This window comes from Micropterus dolomieu, linkage group LG03 (assembly GCF_021292245.1).
Source record: "Micropterus dolomieu isolate WLL.071019.BEF.003 ecotype Adirondacks linkage group LG03, ASM2129224v1, whole genome shotgun sequence".
Classification (NCBI taxonomy): domain Eukaryota; kingdom Metazoa; phylum Chordata; class Actinopteri; order Centrarchiformes; family Centrarchidae; genus Micropterus; species Micropterus dolomieu.
Window position 1 is genome coordinate 29270200 of NC_060152.1, and position 19209 is coordinate 29289408.

The 19209-nt window shown below is 40.9% G+C and overlaps 1 protein-coding gene across 4 annotated transcripts; it reads right to left on the minus strand.

The window, feature by feature from the left end:
- Window positions 1–353: 353 nt before the first annotated feature.
- Window positions 354–17989, minus strand: rnf144b (ring finger protein 144B). Of its 4 annotated transcripts, none has more exons than XM_046044342.1 (8): window positions 17714–17989; window positions 13218–13501; window positions 10217–10321; window positions 7760–7820; window positions 6039–6252; window positions 3864–4008; window positions 3541–3630; window positions 354–1477 (listed from the first exon to the last, which is right to left on the minus strand). In XM_046044342.1, exons 2-8 carry the CDS (start codon window positions 13392–13394, stop codon window positions 1307–1309), a joined length of 963 nt encoding a protein of 320 aa, XP_045900298.1. In that variant the 5' UTR covers window positions 13395–13501; window positions 17714–17989; the 3' UTR covers window positions 354–1306. The 4 variants fall into 4 exon arrangements, with proteins under 4 accessions (XP_045900298.1, XP_045900300.1, XP_045900299.1 ...); XM_046044344.1 differs by lacking the exon at window positions 17714–17989 and adding an exon at window positions 16656–16783; XM_046044343.1 differs by lacking the exon at window positions 17714–17989 and adding an exon at window positions 16526–16645.
- Window positions 17990–19209: the final 1220 nt, after the last annotated feature.

Sequence of the window (19209 nt, forward strand, 5' to 3'; positions counted from 1 at the left end):
CATGTCTTATGTACAGTATTTTAAAATATCCAGTTGCTGCTGTACAAATAAACTTGCTTTGCCTAAAGAAGGAAGGACTAAGTAAAAGTGTGACATGCTGCCCACATGCTGAGTCAGTTCATGGCTCTCACACTGTATCACTAGCAGATATATTTCACTTCCTTAAACCATTCTCTAAAAATCCATCTTCATCCACACAGCAGCACCTCTCCATAATACACAGTGAGAACAACAATATTGTCGCTCCTGCTATGTCAACTTCCATGTACTCTTTTCTTGTGACCTTGTTTCAAAGACAAAAGTGAAATAATGAGCCATGATGTATAAATGATAAATGTCACTAGCAAACACAATACCATCTGATGCATATTTATTTCAGTTACAATGCCGCTTTTAAAAAATATCTGATGCAGAGACATCAAAAGGATACCATACACACATAACCCATAAATACACATTAACACACTTTAGAAAAGTACACATTATCCTCTAGAGCCTTTGGTCTGGGACATACGCCAGTTGGAAACAACATTTGCAGAAGAAACGTTCTCTGTGCACCACTGAAGCCCAAGTACAGAATATACAGTGCACACATGATGCTGTTTGCTTTCCCCCATTATGAAAGAATGTTTTGCATGTGTCAGGGGTTTACAGCCCTGTGCAACCCTGACGGTTGTCCATTTTCATTGCTATAATTTGCATAAGATAAAGATAGAATGGGAGGCAAAACAAATACAACCAAGTGCCAGGCACTGTAGAGTGAGGCACTTGAGTACCTAAGACCTCTGGTTTGGCATCATGACATTTGGCACATGAGGGTGGCATTGCACTTTGAACTGCGCACACACGTGTGTGTGTGTGTGTGTGTGTGTGTGTGTGTGTGTGTGTGTGTGTGTGTGTGTGTGTTTGCGCGAGCGATAGGTGGGCAATAACAAAAGCCCTGTACAAGGAAAAGTCTCACAGCCGCTGCCTTCTCTTTACTACCTGTTGTGCATCTGAAAACAACTAGGTGAGCGAGTTACATTCATTCTCCTCATATTTACACTTCAGACACATAAAGTACATACTCTTTAGCTCTTAAAGCTACCTGCCGGAGCTTTAAGATGACAGTCTTCACTTGTTGACCCTTAACACTATACTGAATCACTGACAAGGCTTCCAGTCTGTTGAGTCATAACAAAGTACTCCATTGTTCCACAAATTTATTCCTTTCCACCGTGCAGCACTTGCACTCTCTTAGTTTCCTTTCAGGTTTCATGAGGTTAGTGGAGTATTTCTGGGCTGTGCCGATTGAGAGGGGGAGCTGCTATGACATGGAGGAGTCTGGTTGGCTGAGGTCCTTCTTCCTCGTCTTCTTCCTCTTTTTCCTTCCACTGCAGGGCTTGCAAACGCAGCACAGGATGCAGGGCGAGGCCAGCAGGAGGAGAGGAGATGTCACCAGCACGACGAGGCTGATCCCCACCAGGATCCCCACCACCTGAAGGGCAACACAACAGCATCTTTTAAAGCTGCACTAATCAATATCTTATATTAACAATGGACCAAGTGATTATGTCTAATGTGAAAGGAGTTGCGTTGGTGATGAACCACCTAAGTCTACAGTTTCACTCAGCTCTATAGAGTATTTTTAGAACCTTTCAGCTCATTTATGTTCAGTCTCACAAATATAATGTCAGTTTGTTTTCAGTAAAGCTGTCTGACTGACCAACTAACTACAAAGTCTTTACAAACAAGTGTATTACAAAAGCATCCCAACTTCATAAAATCTTAAATAAACTCTCCTAACTTTGGGATAACTGTTTAGCTGTCCTAACTTAATAACTCCTCATGGGTGCTTTTTTTATTGCTTTTAAAAAAACAACAAAATGTCAACTGGAACTTATTCATTGATTCTACCAATGTGTTTGATGACAAAACACTCATTAGTAGAAAGGCTGTAGGCGATGTAACGCTGGATAATGTCTCATTATATAAGACTTGATGTAACAAAAGTATCCTAATGCAAGTCTTTGATAGAAGGAGATCGTTAAATTCAAGAAATACATGAAAAACACGTTAGCACAAGACGTTAGCCCGCAGCCTTTATTATTATTCTTTTTAACCTTCATTATTAACTTTCCCGAGAAGACTGGTTTCTGCTGGGGTCAGTGAGGGAGCACAGGGGGAGCCACCACTGGATTTCCTCTGCTCTTTGGAAACAACAGTTGCCTTTCTCCTCACATCACTTGTAAATGGACGTATTTTCAAAGGCATCAACGCTCCACTGGATGCCAGATATGCGGCAATGACTGTGCCCGCTATTTTAGCCCACTCTCTATCTTTAATCTCCCGAGTTAAGTATTAAGTGAATTTGGATTTCTCAACGGAGGTTACCAACACCTCTAAGTCATCTGACTTCAATGATAGTTTTTGTTTCTGCTCACTTTTCAGTGTATGTTTCATTAAAAAAACGACCAAAGAACACAGATTAAAAGCCGTTTAGCTCGCCAGACTTAAGATAGGAACTTTCTGTAATACGGCCCCAGGCCCCTATCTAAATGAATGAGTAGACCAGTAAAGTTTGAGAGAAAAAAAAATGCAGAAAAAGTTGAATGAGTTTGCCCCAAAATAAGGTGTAAAGAGCATTTTCCCCCACAGGTTGTACTTCTGCTATGCATGCGCGAGGTTTTACGCCATCAACTTTTTACTATTTACGGCTCTATCCAGAGAGCCGATGACATGACGCCATGAGCTCATCCCACCCGAGCGCCTGAACAAATGTCATGTTAACTGATGTTATGGACACAGCATAAACGTATACGTTTATTATTAACACACATTGCAGGTACTGCATACAAAATCTGTCACCTTTTTACGCAGTATTTTTGGTGACATGTTGTGCATCTGACCTGGTTACACACCTGCTCCTCGCTAACAGCACAACATTTGCAACTGTCTCAAACCTCAACTGTGCAATTACGTCAATGAAACTACACCACGATCTCATTACATGATTTTACTATTCATTTTACTTGGTTCGCCATGGTTCGGGTGTCCGCTTACAGTACTTTTTACAATGCACTGTATACCAGTAGTCAGGATAGTCATATCACATCATTTCAAATCCAAATTTTGAAAATGTACAACACAAATGCAGTGTACAGTACACTTTAAATGTACTGCCACTACAGCAGTGTTTGGAGGCAGCTAAGAAGGAGTTACAGTGGCACAGGAATTTGTGACAATCAGATTGTAAAACTTATAGGACCTGTTAAGCAAGGGTGTAACCAAGTCTGTCATGAGTTGTTTTCCATTCCAAGGTTTACTGACAAGCATGAGCATTTAAACAGGGACTACTTGATCTGACAGCCAAACAATGCCGCTGGGATGGAGTCCAAAATCTTTAATGCCCCACAGTTTTACTGAAATCAAACCCGTGCATGGAACAACCTCCCACTCACAGATGAGCGGTTCTGCCGGTTAATCCATACAGACAATGACAGCCTCACAACCCTGAAATGAATTTTGTTGTCTGCTCTGCTCCGTGCTGGGTGACCTCACCTGCGTTCTGTTCCACATAACTGAGGCCCTTGAGTGTCCCAGCTTGTTTCTGCACGGCCCCTTATCATAATGCCTCAGGAAGATATCGCCCTGCAATTACAAAATGCATGTTAAGACAAGAAATCTACTATCCAGCAATCTCAAAGTACATTCAAACACAAACTACAAAGAAAGACAGAGAAGCAGAGGCTGAGATGTTGTGTAAAGAAAACGTATGAGTGTAGATAAGAGTCTAAACAGGCGGCCAGGCTGTATAGTTATTTTTCAGCTAGTGTTCAAAGCCATGCATCAGATCTGTGAGTCAGGCAGCAGGGGAGACTTACATCCAGATTCTGCAGACAGTACCAGCAGAAGGTGTGTTTGCAGCTCTTACACAGCATCTGTGCACAGCCCTGGTTCCGCTCGATGTAGATGCCACACATAGGACACTGCTTGATGGGCATGTCAGAGTTGCTGTCAGAGGGAGGCCTGTGTATCAGGAGAAAGACACAGGAGACAGGAGACAACAGGTATGCGGTTAACGGGAGCACATTGTATGAAGCCGCGAAGGCTTCAAGAGTCACCAGGCGAGAGTGTGAAATCTATTTAGCAGTAGAGTTAAATGTCAGTGCTCACTTTGAACTGGTTTAATTATTTTAGGATTCAAAGGTATGAGGGAAGTATTCTGTACAATAAAGGGCCATAGCTACCACTGAAAAACCAGAAGTCATGTTTTAGGGTTTCGACAACCTGATGAGTTTATATTCTACAATTTAAACAAATTCTATGAATTATTTGTGTTTTGCCCTCTTGGGGCAGGGCAACAAGCTGTAAACACAATTTTGAAATATTAACATCTTATACAGTTGTTATGGCAAACTGGTTAGCAAACAATTGCCTATATTCACTTTGGCATTTTGCTAAATTCATTTTCCAATGCGAGTCCAGTATACATAGAGTACGGTCTAGACCTGCTCTATGAAAAGTACATGAACTTCTGTTATGAACTGGCAGTATACTCTATAAAGAACACTGAATTGAATTTAATATTCACTCTCCTTTTACAATAGCTCTGATTTTGTCTCTAGCTCCTGAGGGCAACATCTAGCTCTTTTGCTACCACCGATAGTTGTTCAATTTGACATTTGGCAGGAAGTGTGCAGTGGGTTTATAACTTTCTTGGTGAAAACAGCTGCCTGTTAAGGCTGGAAAATATAATGAGAGTGGCGAGACTGACCCAAAACAGTCAGGCTACGGGCCACAAAACCAAAACAAAGAAAGCTACTATAAATGCCCCTTAGAGCTGAGGGGGACTGCAGAGTTGGGTCATAATTCACTGTGATTCGTGCATTACGAGCGACTCTATTTTTATTTGTTCAGTGATTCAAAGAGCTCTGGTGTTGTGGTCACTGACAGCTGGTTCCCCTTGTTGGAAAAACAATCAAGTCAGTCAGTGGTTTGTAGGCGGGATTAAAAATGCTGTAGTAATTTTGCCGTGCCAGTGACATAAAAATTGCCACAAAAATGCTAATGTGTGTGATGGGAAATAACCATTTTTTTAACAGCATACATCTTTGATAAACGTGAAAAATCCTAGCAGGCGACTGGAAAAACAGATATGTCAGTGCTGATGGATTAAGAAAAATCAGCAACCCAAACTATTTGATGGCTAGTCACAAAACGTTGGGGTTTTCACTGAGGGACAGACTACTAACGGTTTTAGCGGTTTTTCTAAAACACGGCCCTGGTACAGCAAGATTGTGTTTGATGACTAAACCTGCAGGCTGAGGCAAATGTATACCATGCTCTCAAGTTCAAATTTAAAGTTGAGTTCCCTTCATTCTCCTCATGCCTGCTCCACAGCACACTGCAGAGACCACTGCAGTGCGCTGGCTGCTCCTGTACGGTGAACTAACTGGCTCGCTGCCCACCCTCCTCCTCCCTTTGGCACAGAAACAATGGAATTCCATTATAAGTCAGTGAGTCCCCAATGACATCAGTCAGTCTGGCAGAGCCACAGATCGGAGCAGCACAGTTATGTAGCTGTGCAACAGGGACGACACAGAGGGCACTGCTGAGGAATACTGACCTATTAATCCTGAAATAATGTGCATATTCAGAGCAGGGTCTCTACTGGGAGATGAGGAGCTACACATCACTTGTATAATCCGTTCAGCGTAAATATCCTGCCACAATAACTGTCAGGTATTTTAAATTAAATGGAATGGGATGGATGGGATTTCCCCCTTTAAATAAAATGATGGAATTCATAGGGTAGAAAACAGTTAAGGTAATACACACACTATATTAAAAAATAGCAAATATGTCTCCACTATATAGTCTAAATTAAATAATAAAACCCTTTAATGCAATCCTGGTTCAGTTACTCGTTTGTTTACAACAGTAACAAGTGTTTCTGTGTATACACTGCAGTGTCCTGAACTAACTCACTCAGTACAGTATCATTTTCAAAGTGCAGCCCAGACTCTGTGGCTGCAGGCAGTGGGCGGCTGACTGACCTGCTTTCATGAGAGGGTGAGGGTGACATCATGGGCTGGCGCTCGGGGCAGGTATGGCTGTCCTGCCAGGGCCCTCTGCACCCGGAGCAGAAGACGGCGTGACAGGTCGGGCAGGGCACAGCAGTGGGCTGGCCTTCGCTGCTCGGCTGCACGTTGCACACCGCCTGGCACTCAAGCACCGGGCACCAGGCTTTACTGGGGTCCAACTTCACTCCTGTAGAAAGCAAAGGGGAGATGTGATTTCTGAAATAGACACCAAGTGGCTGAGATGTTATACAAAATAAATGCATTTTTTCCTATTCTGTAAACCCAAGTAATACTAGCAATACTGTCTGCAGCAGTAGTATCATTACAATCAGCAATGTTAATGATCTGACCTACAGCAAGCTTACAAAAACATACTTAACAGAATTAGTGCTGAAGCAATTACTCAAGTCCTCCATCAACAGAAAAGTGTGATAATCAAATTGTTTCTCAAACTAAAAAGCTAAACATTCACTGGTTCCAGCTTCTCATTTGTGATTATTTGGTGTTTTTTTTATGTTTTATGATAGTAAAATATCTTCTCTACAACAATAGAAAGTCATATTACACAACATGACTGAGAGTCTACATGCTAGTGGCTCTGTGAGGCTGTACTGGTTAGCAAATTAGCAGTAAACACAAAGTACAGATGAGGCTCATGGGACTATCACATTTAAAGTTTGAGCTGATGATGGCGCTAGATGAGAAGTCAGAGGATCATCAGAGTTATTAGAATTCATCCTGATGGGGACATGAATGTACCGAATTTCATGGCAATCCATCCAAAAAAATAGATCTGTCAGTCTGGACCAAAGTGGTGGATCGACTGACCAACAGACTGACTGATCCCTGGTGAGAATGACTAAAAACATCTAACAAATGCATTGTTCTCATTTCATATTGGCTATCTGTGAAGGCAAAAAACCTTCGAAGTAATTTATAAGTACAGGAGGATAGAAATTGAAATGTAAAATGCTTACAAAAAATAAATATGACAAGTTTAACACAACTAACACAAAAACTGCAGCTTTCATGATCTGACTCAGATTCCCTTCACCAGCTCATACTTTCATTATGAATCATAACAGGAGGCAAACACTGTTGCAAAACAGCCTGTACTTTGCACTCCCAATATTATTAGAGTCTTATGATTTATGGCCTGAGTAAACAATAACTATTACTGGCATCACAGCCTATTGTTATTGTGCAACTCGAAAAGACCAGTATAGCTACAAGGCAAACTAAACTCACTTTGCAATTTGTAAAGGTCAACAGAAACCTATTTCAACTGTTACTCTCTTTCTCCTCCCTCCAGTGCAAGACAGAAATACAATTTGAGCTTGCAAACATTTCTGGAACAATCAGTTGAACATAGACCATACAATTTATTAGGACTGAAAAGTTCATGACTTCAAATTTAACATAATAGTAATATGGACCTCTTGCAGCATGTGTTACTGAATATCCTACCGGTTATGTTTGGTTTAACTTAAGGTATTAATGCATAATTTTAGTGACCTCCAGGGTAAGACTGGACCAGAGCAGAATGGAAAAATGGCAGCAGGCCCCACAATATCCCAGGCATGTGAAGCTCACTCTGTGAGGCTGCTTAGGGTAATGCCACCAGCTGAAGTGTGACCTGAAATAGCCCAATGCCTGTCACCAGTCATCAGCAATGCTAATGCAACAATACCTACCTCTCTCAAACTTCAGACGCTGATACAGCTCCATCTGCTCTTCTGGGGCCAAGCTAGCTATCTGCATTCACACAGCACATAGAGATGCTTCAGTCATGTTTTAGTCACTCAGAGATTTGACACTGAATTTTGTTTGAAAAATCTTTTTGGGTGAAAGAAAAACATTTTCAAACCCTAAGAGATAAAATGCAAAAATACATGGTCAAGATTAAAATAAGGCAATTATGTGTGGTTGCTGAGAAGCTGATACTTCAAAGATCATCCAGGATCAACTGGAGCAACTGAAATTGCATTATGCATTATGTCTAACACACCTCATTTTCATTTCCTAAATGAAAACAACAACAACCTTTTATAGTTGTAGTAGAAGCTGTCATCTGCGTGCATAGATGTTGCAAAGGTGACCAAATACTAAAGATGTTTGCTCAAACAAACATTAGCTTGCAGCAGGAAATGCTCGAAAAAATTCTTCATTTCTTACTCCAATCTTTCAAGACTAAAAAAAAAGTATTAAGACTGCTGCTGTGCATTATATTAATATGAACATATCTAACTATATGTCTATATTTCTGCCTTATGTCACAACAGGATACAAGTCAAATCAATTATTATTCAGATGGAAGGCCAATGAGCCCCAGTTAAAGAGGCATTTCTTGCAATAGGTGTCAGACATTACAAAAGAGGAACTGAGCAAAAGATTTGTTCATGAAGCAGCAGTTTAAAGAGGTGGTATTGTGCTTTTTGTCATTTTCCCTCTCCTTTATTGAGTTATATCTCTTTTTTGTGCATGTAACAGGTTTGCAAAGTGAAAAAGCCCAAAGTCCAGCCCAAAGGGAGCTCCCATCTCCCACAGAAAGCTCTGCTCTGAACCGCTTGAAAACAGCTCGTTTGTAGTCCAGCCCTTCACTTCCTTTACTTGTGACGTCACAGTGAAAACGCATCATAAAGCTTGCCAAGCGGCTAGCGGGGGTCAGGCACGCCCTCAAACCAAGCTAGTCTGAGTGGAGGCCTTTTGGCTCGACTAGCCTTTGTTTGGGTTTACATTGTAGAAATGTTGTACCTGTACCTGCTTCAAGGTACTTTTTATCGTATCACCTCACGTCCGTTGAGGTTTCAAGCGAGCTGAGGGAAACTAAAATATAACATGAAAACACGACAGACTGCTGATTGGTCAGAGAGAATATTCACTATTCACTGCATCATCATTGCGAACGCCAGAGGCCAGCACCAGAAAGTTTTACAGTTTTTGTATGTAATTTCATCACTAAATCCACTTCTGCGAAAAATGCTTGAATATTGTCGGAGTTGAGGAGCTCTGCAAGTGGCTGCGGGGGAAGCCTGCGCCAACCCGCGGGAGGAGCGTGTGAGACCAGCCAGCCGCCCGCTCACAGAGCCCTCTGCTCCCGCCGTCACACAGACCGCTGCAGCAACAACGGCAGAGGAAAACACAGCTGGAAGGTTTTCATACCGCTTATCTGTCTTTACATTCTGAGGAATGTTGAAACGTTTTAACCGTAGATATATTTTAAGAGCTGGTGTGTGTGTCGCATTGAACATTATGTTGTGGCAGTTGTGTGTGGCGTCGCTATGATGACCAGCTACGTACTATCTCTGGGTACTGTCTGCAATGGAAAACGGAGCTATGGTAGCATTTTTCGGTAAGGCAGCATAGATTGTCAGAACACCGGCAACAGTTCAAGGTTTAGTCCTGATGGTAAGATGTGGAACAATGATGTTGCGTGGTTGTGGACTTGTGAGTAACTTACACCATCTGCTAGGTTACGGTCGCAGTCTGAAGCGGCTTTGATTTGGATCACACTACCTTGTTTCTTACGACCCGCCCTTCTCTGCTTCTGATTGGCTAGTAGTCCTTACCTGGGAACTGCGTATGTGCAACTCCCAACAAAGATTTTGTACAAGTAAGATGCATCACTCTGTAGCTCAAGAGCGGAGTGTAACACACAGGGTGAAAAGAGGAGCTGCAGCAGTGTGCAGTATGAGAAAAATATGGTGTTTTTCAAAATTAAACCAGGTAAACCTGTTCTGGCACAACCCCTAAATAAGATTTTGAACCTGAAAATGAGCAGAATACCACCTCTTTAAGCATCATCTATGATGTGACAGCTCAGCTTTCACTTTCTGTCTGACTGCTTACGTTAGCTCTCCACAATCGAAAGCAACAAAACTTTCCTCAGACCTGTCATTAAGGCTGGATACACAGCATTTTCACAACACTTCAACATACCAACCCACACAACTTTAAAAACACAAGTGTGAAAATCCAACTTCAGATTTCTTTAGAAGGTGGCTTGCAGCACTCTTGACTGTAAACAAACTGGTGCAGCCCAAAACAGGTTTTTAGTTCAGTAATGCTTGTATTTTATTGCCTCTGTAGACTCTTTGCCTTTTTCAGTTTCACTCATGACCCACATATCATTGGTTTTAAACAGGGCATACCTCAGAGTCCAGTAGCACCCCGGTCTTTTGGCAGGCCATATCTGGGCAGGTGATGGGTGCCCCTCCTTCCTCAATGATGGCGAGCTGAACATACTGCTGCAGACACTGGAGAAGGAGAAACAACCATTAGCATTAGATATGGAATGGGACTGGGAGAACTGTGCCACTATGCATCGCAAATGTCATGCCGTTGTAAAAAGCAACATATTCATACGATACATCATAAGCATACATGGTACATTTACTGTCACTGTTACTACCCTGATGAAAAATAATTAAAAAAAAGCACAACACATGAAAACATCACTCGTGATAAATGTAGTAAAAGCAAAGTAAGTAGAGGAAGAATGAGCTGTTGTGCAAATAAGACAAACTAAATGCCACACAAACATAAGCTCATTATTGGCATTCACGCGTCAAATGTCATGTGATGCCTCAGCCTGTTAACGTAGGAAGCATTGTGTAATGGCAAATAATTTTGAGGAAGAGAAATTAAAAACATTTACTTTTCAGTGGAAGATGACATCAAATCTGTTGTAAAAATCTGGCATGTATTTTTTGACTCATTTATGCGCTTTCTCATAAAGCTCCATGTACTTCTCATCCAAAAACTGAGCTGGAAATAAAAACATAAGCAACAGTCTGTGCTCTTGAACCAGACAGGTTTATAAAATGCTGTCCAACCGATAAGCACAGTTTACTGTATCCATTTCCCTCCTTCCTCCCCTGTGACTCTGTCTGCGTATGTGTGTTTTTATCTGTGTGACCTTGTGGGTGCAACACTAACAACTCAGCTAGCTAGGACAGAGAATAACAGCTGCCACTATTTAGCAACCTGTCTGTGTCACGGCACAACACCAACATCCAAGTTTCGATGTGTCAGACAGGCACATATCAGAGAAGAACAGTGTAATAGCAGACCTCTGTGCTTCTGTTTTAAATAATACAGCCCTAGATTCTAGTGATAGTGCTTCTTCTCTCTTAAAAGGACTGAAAAAGCTCCCAGGAAAATGTTTGTGAGTTTGAGTGAGCACAAGACAAAGAAAGTAAATGTGAGGAGAAACCCATATCTTTGTAGAAACCAATTCATTTCACTAAAGCTGTAATATGTAATTTGCCCATGAAAGTACAAACCCGATTCCAAAAAAGTTGGGACACTGTACAAATTGTGAATAACAACAGAATGCAATGATGTGGAAGTTTCAAATTTCAATAATTTAATTAATTTTAACAACATAGATGACAATGAAAATTTATCATTTTAAGGTAAAAATAAGTTGACTTCAAGTTTCATGGCATCAGTCTGCAGTCTGCAAACGTGGGGGCACTGAGGAGACAAGTTGCTCAAGTTTAGGAATAGGAATGTTGCCCCATTCTTGTCTAATACAGGCTTCTAGTTGCTCAACTGTCTTAGGTCTTCTTTGTCGCATCTTCCTCTTTATGATGCGCCAAATATTGTCTATGGGTGAAAGATCTGGACTGCAGGCTGGCCACGTCAGTACCCGAAACCTTCTACTCAGCCATGATGTTGTAATTGATGCAGTATGTGGTCTGGCATTGTCATGTTGGAAAATGCAAGGTCTTCCCTGAAAGAGACGACGTCTGGATGGGAGCATATGCTGTTCTAGAACTTGGATATACCTTTCAGCATTGACGGTGCCTTTCCAGATGTGTAAGCTGCCCATGCCACACGCACACATACAACCCCATAGCATCAGAGATGCAGGCTTCTGAACTGAGCGCTGATAACAACTTGGGTTGTCCTTGTCCTCTTTAGTCCGGACGACATGGCGTCCCAGTTTTCCAAAACAAACAAACAACAAATTTTGATTCGTCTGACCACAGAACAGTTTTCCACTTTGCCACAGTCCATTTTAAATTAGCATTGAAAGAGAAAACGCCTGCGCTTCTCGATCCTGTTTAGATATGGCTTCTTTTTTGACCTATAGAGTTTTAGCCGGCAACGGCGAATGGCACGGTGGATTGTGTTCACCAACAATGTTTTCTGGAAGTATTCCTGAGCCCATGTTGTGATTTCCATTACAGTAGCATTCCTGTATGTGATGCAGTGCCGTCTAAGGGCCCGAAGATCACGGGCATCCAGTATGGTTTTCCGGCCTTGACCCTTACGCACAGAGATTGTTCCAGATTCTCTGAATCTTTGGATGATATTATGCACTGTAGATGATGATAACTTTAAACTCTGCAATTTTTCTCTGAGAAACTCCTTTCTGATATTGCTCCACTATTTTTCGCCGCAGCATTGGGGGAACTGGTGATCCTCTGCCCATCTTGACTTCTGAGAGACACTGCCACTCTGAGAGGCTCTTTTTATACCCAATCATGTTGCCAATTAATCTAATGAGTTGCAAATTGGTCCTCCAGCTGTTCCTTATATGTAATTTTAACTTTTCCGGCCTCTTATTGCTACCTGTCCCAACCTTTTTGGAATGTGTAGCTGTCATGAAATCCAAAATGACATTTCAAAATGTCTCACTTTCAACATTTGATATGTTATCTATATTCTATTGTGAATAAAATATAAAAGTTTATGAGATTTGTAAATTATTCCATTCCTTTTTTACTCACAATTTGTACAGTGTCCAACTTTTTGGAATCGGGTTTGTATCTATTTTAAGATCTTAAAACAGGAAGTGGTGCTGCAATAAAGACGAGAATCCCATTCCAAGTAATTTAAACACTGGAGTTTTGGCTAAATTTCACAAAGAAAATTTTGCTGTTGGATCACTTTTGTAAAAACTTTACCGCCTACAGAAAGTGACTAAAAGCATGAGTAGAGAATTACTTGCATTTTCTAGAGAATCTAAATATAGCTTTGAGGCACCCTAATCTGTTTCAGTAATACATATTTGATTTCCTTTATGGCTAATGTGTACTATTGTAGTGTCCTTGAGCAACCCTGACCTGGTTAAAAAAAAACACTATCATATGGATCTGAGCATAATGTACTGTAAATAATAAACTGGTGATCTTTTCTTACCGCTGTACAGAAGACACAGTTGCAGCTCTGCAGTTCCCGGGTGGCTGCAGATGGCTGCTCGCTGAGGCACAGCTTGCAGAATACCTCCGGCCCCGGCTGGGGGTTATCGCCGGCCTCAGGGGTCCCCGGTGCCAAATCCCCAGCTTCCCGACTCAGGTTGGGACTCCTGCTGGCCATGTTGGGGCGTGGCAGGCAGGCAGGTAGGTAGGTAAAGTGGGAGGGAAGAATCAGTCTGGTCCTAGCCCTTCTGCTGGGGACTGAGAGGAGCTAGTACCTCCATGTTCCTGAAAGCAGAAAAAGTTTTAATTAATTTGTCTCTTCAGTGTAGGTGTAGCACTTTTCTTCCTCTTTGTTACAGTTCCCACAATCACTGCCAGGCCTTTCGACAACACTGCAGCCTGTTTCTGGAAACCTGTCCTCTCCTGGTAACTGGTATATCCACAGTGATGACTTCACCTTTCCCTGAGGCAATACACCGCCAGTGTCCTGTTCCCAGGGAGATGAATTAGTCACTCTTTAAAGCTGCGTGGTGCAGGAAGTAAAATGTCATTATGTCTAACTACTGCCATATTATCAATTTCTCATCATGTCTGTTGTTTCTCCATAAATGGCCGTCATATATTTAAGGCCAAAGTCCAAGGTCTGCATTTACTGAGCCTACAGTTATTGACCAGCGCCTCATTAATTCTGACAGGAAGAATTGATTGCCATTCGTTTTAGAAACATGGTAAAGGCAGGCTCGTGTAGTTACAGTAGGTGCCTGGAAGCTATTTGAGTAGCATGTAATTTCAGCATTGAGAAAAACTACATGGAATCGAAAGAGGGAAATTTACTCAAATGCAATGAATGCTTTTGAAAACTGTCTGACTATAATGTTTAACATTAGGAATTTGAGACTAACAAGGATAGGATGGATTTATACAAGTTATTTTTGATTTCAACATTTATGTTTGTCAGTTATTGTACAACGATGACAACATTTGGACAATGTATTACTTGGGCACAGAACTGCTGAAAAATAGCTCAAATGTTTTCAATGTAAAATTACCCATTTAACAACTGCTAGCAGCTCTGTGAGGCTGTACTTGTAGGCACAGCAGTGCTTTGAGCTAAATCCTAAAGTCAGCATGGTAACATGCTCATAATAATAAATAATATGCTTATGTTAATATTGTACCATAGTTACCATCTTAGCATGCTATCACTTGCCAATTGCCACTAAACACAAAGCACAACCGAGGCTGATGGGAATGTCAGTTTTGCATGTATAAAACAAAGTACTGGACAAATTACAGTGTTGACCTAATAATAGTTCCACTGATTGATATTCACCATCTTAGCTTGGTGTGTTAGCATGCTACCATTTCATGTTTAATAAAGCATCAAGCATAAATGTAAACTGTGATCTCCACATTTGATTCTCAGACATAATGCACTAATTACATATTTTGGAACAGCAGCACAGAGGTGGGTGGGTAATAAAGGCCTAATCTGGTGTTAAAGTGACCCAAAGTCACCAAACCCAAAAGAATCCCTTTGGTTCTGTCCAATCTCAAAAAGCACCAGAAATAATAACCCCATAATCTGGGATTTGCGATTAATCCCGTAGCTAACAGTGGTTGGACACAGAACAGGGTCACACAGGAAACGGTGGCGTTAAAAACACACTCTGCAGCCTGAGTGGCTGTTGAAATCACACATTATCCCATGTACAATGCTCTCTATTTCAGCAGGCTGTTAAAGTTGGCAGGAAACTTTGGAGCAGCTCAATCAATACAGCCACCACCACTACCAGTGTCCTAAATTTTTCATTGACTGCTCTTTTATTATTGCTATTGATCAGAAGCAGCATGCATTCAGATATTGATAGTGGAGCTTGTGTAGCTGCGTATGTTGGTATTTCTGCACAATCATGGTATCTTCCTGCACTGCTTTCAGACAGGCCAGCTGAGTCGGCTGCAGTCATCATCCCACAATGCTGTCAGCCTGTCCTGTCCTGCCCAAGCTTAAGCAGCTCCAAGATCTCACATGGGAAAATAACAGGTCTCCAAGCAGCTAGCTTTGCTGCATGGAAACAATTCAATTTGTATTTAATAACAGTGTAAAGCCTGTTATTCCTGAACAACTTTAAAGTTTAAAGGACCTTGAGATTATCAGGGTAACCATCTGTCAATAGATGGTGGATGTGCTTTTCTCTTAGAAAAACAGACAAATCAGTTTTGTTCTATCTTTGATACAACAGATGTTGATTGATTGACTGTGAACTGTAGAATTCATCAGTACGTCGTGGTTGTCAACTGAAAGCTATTTCAGATGAATTTCTCACCCTGAATGTTTGCAAATGGGTAAAATGGGTATACAGGTGTGCTCCAGGTTAAGGTCCAGGCTTGACAAAACGGGACACAGGTTGGCCAAGCAACGGAAAGTCAGAGACTATTGTGCTCATATCTTTAAAGAGACATCCTGGATCAAGCTCTTGTCAGACAAACTGTGTTTTGAGCCGACAAAGCAATAAGACTCCACCCAGATGAGAGATGGCAGACTCTGTGTTTCACAACGATGGTGCTCGGGGCTGAAATGCCGTCAAAGTGGATGAACACTGTTTTCTAAATGTCAGACTTTTAATGTGAGGATGATAACCATATTATCATCACTATCTTGTTGCAGATTTTTACATTCCCCCAGAAGCAAATTCAAAAAATGCACTGCTGATTTATTTCCTGGGTGTGCATTTGTATGTATATATGCATATAAATAACTGTATTTACTGTTTTATTTTATGTTACCATATTCTAATATACATTTAATTATCTCTTATGATCTATGTTTGTAGCTTGAAGGAACTTCCTTGTGTTGTATAATGATAAATAAACAACCTTAATACATTTAAATGACAATCAAATGCGCTTCCCGGTGTTAAAATATTTCTTTTGAATCTTTTTGCTGTGCAAATAAAGATTGTAGCCTCAGTTCATTCAGTGAAGCTGTAACATCCAGCCCTGTCTAGCTGCTGAGGTTGCTATGGTAACACCGCAGCATTTTTAGTGCATGGTTTAAATGCAATAAATTAAGTTGAATTGTGATTTTCTATTATTATATTGGTAAAAGTAGTGAAATATGGGGTTTGTGGCTACGCAATTATATCTTATTGCTCATTATTTAATTTAATTAGTTATGTTTTGTTATGCTAGCTAATTATCTCAGATCTCGACAGGATTCACACAGAATGAATTGGATATCGTATATAACGAGATAAAACAATTTAATTACGTTTAAAATCACAAATTACAACTTTTAAAATCATTTACCAGGCGGAGATATTGAGTCCACGCGATCTACCTTGCGTTAGTTGGGAAAAGGCTTTGATCTGTGCACGCACGTACGTACGTAACGACGCTGAACGTTTTTGGTGAAACTCACTAGTTCTAGTTTATTCACCTGTTAAATTCACGCCTCATGAATTGTGTCCTCAAATCCTCTCCATCCAAAATAACAGTAGTTTTTACGGATGAGCATGTACGTGGGTGGCATTTGCAGGTCGGAAAATCCCAAATTCCGCATTAATCCGGGAAAAAAGAAAAATCACATATATAAAAGTCAATACAAAATACTGACGACCAGAACTTTCAATCGAAATACACCACTATGTTGCCTGCAGGCACCTGAAAAGCAATCAAAACAGAAAATAAGAGTCCACATTCAAACTTTAATCTCCACTGTTGGGAGCTTTTTAATCAAAACGCCCTTGTGAGCAAACTGTTCCTTTTAGGTGTAGGCCATTTGGTGATTAGCAGTCCTCACGGATAAAGGTTTAGATGGCATTCCAGCCAAGAGGGATCAAAGCATCATTGTTGACCAGAGAGGCAGAAAAAGGAAAACCAGATCTGCCCGGTGAAAAGCTGCCACTGTGTTGGGAAGGAGGCAGCTGGGACTGTGTGCTCAGGAAGTGTGTTGAAAAATATATATGGCATCATTTATACATCTGCCATCACCCATTGTCTGTATCTCTGGATTTCTGGACCAATAACCTGTGTGCTTTTGGGAGAAAGCCTAAAACAAGAGCGCATAAAGTTGAAACACAGGCATTATGGAGAAAATGATAGGGTGGTAACATGCAAACCAATAGTGTTTAACCAAACTCAGTGGGGTGGGGATTGAATTAGATTTTTGTGATTTTAAGGTGTATTATTCTTAAAGTTATATCCTGTGCGCTGTAATGCATAATGCTTTTGTTTCTACCCTGAGGTTAGCATGGTATATGTTTCATGCCAAAATAACAGTGTAATGTCTCATCTGTTCGGGTTACAGTGCATTCAACCAGAGTCACACATGAAATTTCACACAACTGCATCCCCATCAAGGTTGCAAAGGACAGGTCAAAATTCAAATTCTGACGCATTCACTGTGTAGGCTAAGGTATAAACGTTTTGGGTAATGGGTGGCCTATATGATGCGGACAAACGGCAGATGAGCAGAGGAGAGAGGGGGGACCTTACCTTGCCTGTGGACCACTGGGTGTAGGAGCTCCCTGAGTCCAGATCCACAGCCGCAGTGCTTATACTGTGGAGCAGACACATGTGTTGATACACTCTGCTGTTATAATAACCTCTGCTGTCGCCAGATTCCACTGCCGCACCGATACCGCCTTTTCTCACACACGTAGCAGCTTAAAGAAAAACTAAAAACATGTTTAAACGTCCTGCGTCCTGAGTGTATGCCTGCTCTGCTCCTCCGTTTTGTTTCCATCCAGGAAGCAGTGCCTGCTCTCTGCTGATCACTCCACTCTTGACTGCTCCTGCCGGTTATTATTTCACTATATCCATGCTGCGTTCAGGTGCAGCACGAGAAATGGAAATCACGCCATGAGCTGCTCATCAAGGTGTGACAGGTAGCTTATATAGAGAGACTCGAAACTGGCATTAGTAAAAGATTATCAGACAAGCCAAAATAAAACTAAATAGATCAATAAACAATATTATCATTTGTTTGATCCTTTTTATATACAGTCTATGGTTTGATCATTAAAATATAAACTGATTGAACGATAAAGGAGAAGTAAACAATATATCTAACAATATTGTTTATTGATGTATTCAGTTTCACTTTTGACTTGTTTGAAAACCTGCATTGTTGCGTTGGCGCACTCTATGGTCAGTTCTGGTATATTCATGACTTTTTCCTGTAAGTACCTGCTCAGCAGCATTTTTGGTAGTAGGAGTATTCAATTTCACACAAGGGCGTCACTTTGTGTTGAAAAGGGGTGGGGACATAAGGGCTCAGATTAGGGGCCTGATGAAACGCTTGTGACAAGAGAAGTGGATGCTCAAAAAAAAGATGAGAAGATTTTTAATTTAGGGAGGAAATGTCTTAATTTATAAGAAAAAAAATCAGCTGGCAGGTGACAAGTGACACCTATAATTTCACAAAAATAACACTACAGCCTGATGCTACTTCAAATTACATAGTGTTACATGAATAATTTTAGGCTAAATTACAATCTAACTTTGGTTAGAAATTGCATAATCTGATATTTTCCACTCATTCTTAACTGCATGAGTACTACAAACTCTAAAACAAACATTTTTCCATGCATGTGTGGCCAATAGTGGTTTAGTTGCATTGTTAATACTCTATCAGAGTTTTTACAGGTTTTTAATTTTTGCTCTGCGCTTTGCATGTTGAGATTGAAAGTTCATTCTTGACCTCGGAAAAGAGCAGTGTAATTGACCATATACCTAGATGTTTAATTGAAATTAAGCATCACATTTCACTTTGTTTTACAGGCATTAAAGTTGTAGCTAGTAGCCAAAGAGTCAATGGTGTAAATTTTCTCAGTAAAAACACAGAGAAGCATTTTGACTTTTTCGCAACACGTTTATTTCCAGTAGTCATGACTGAGGACTCCTCAGCTTCTTCTTGTTTTTTTTAACTTGACATAGCATATTTTCACCTTATTTGGGGAAATGACGTCTTTTATAGCAGTTAGACTACC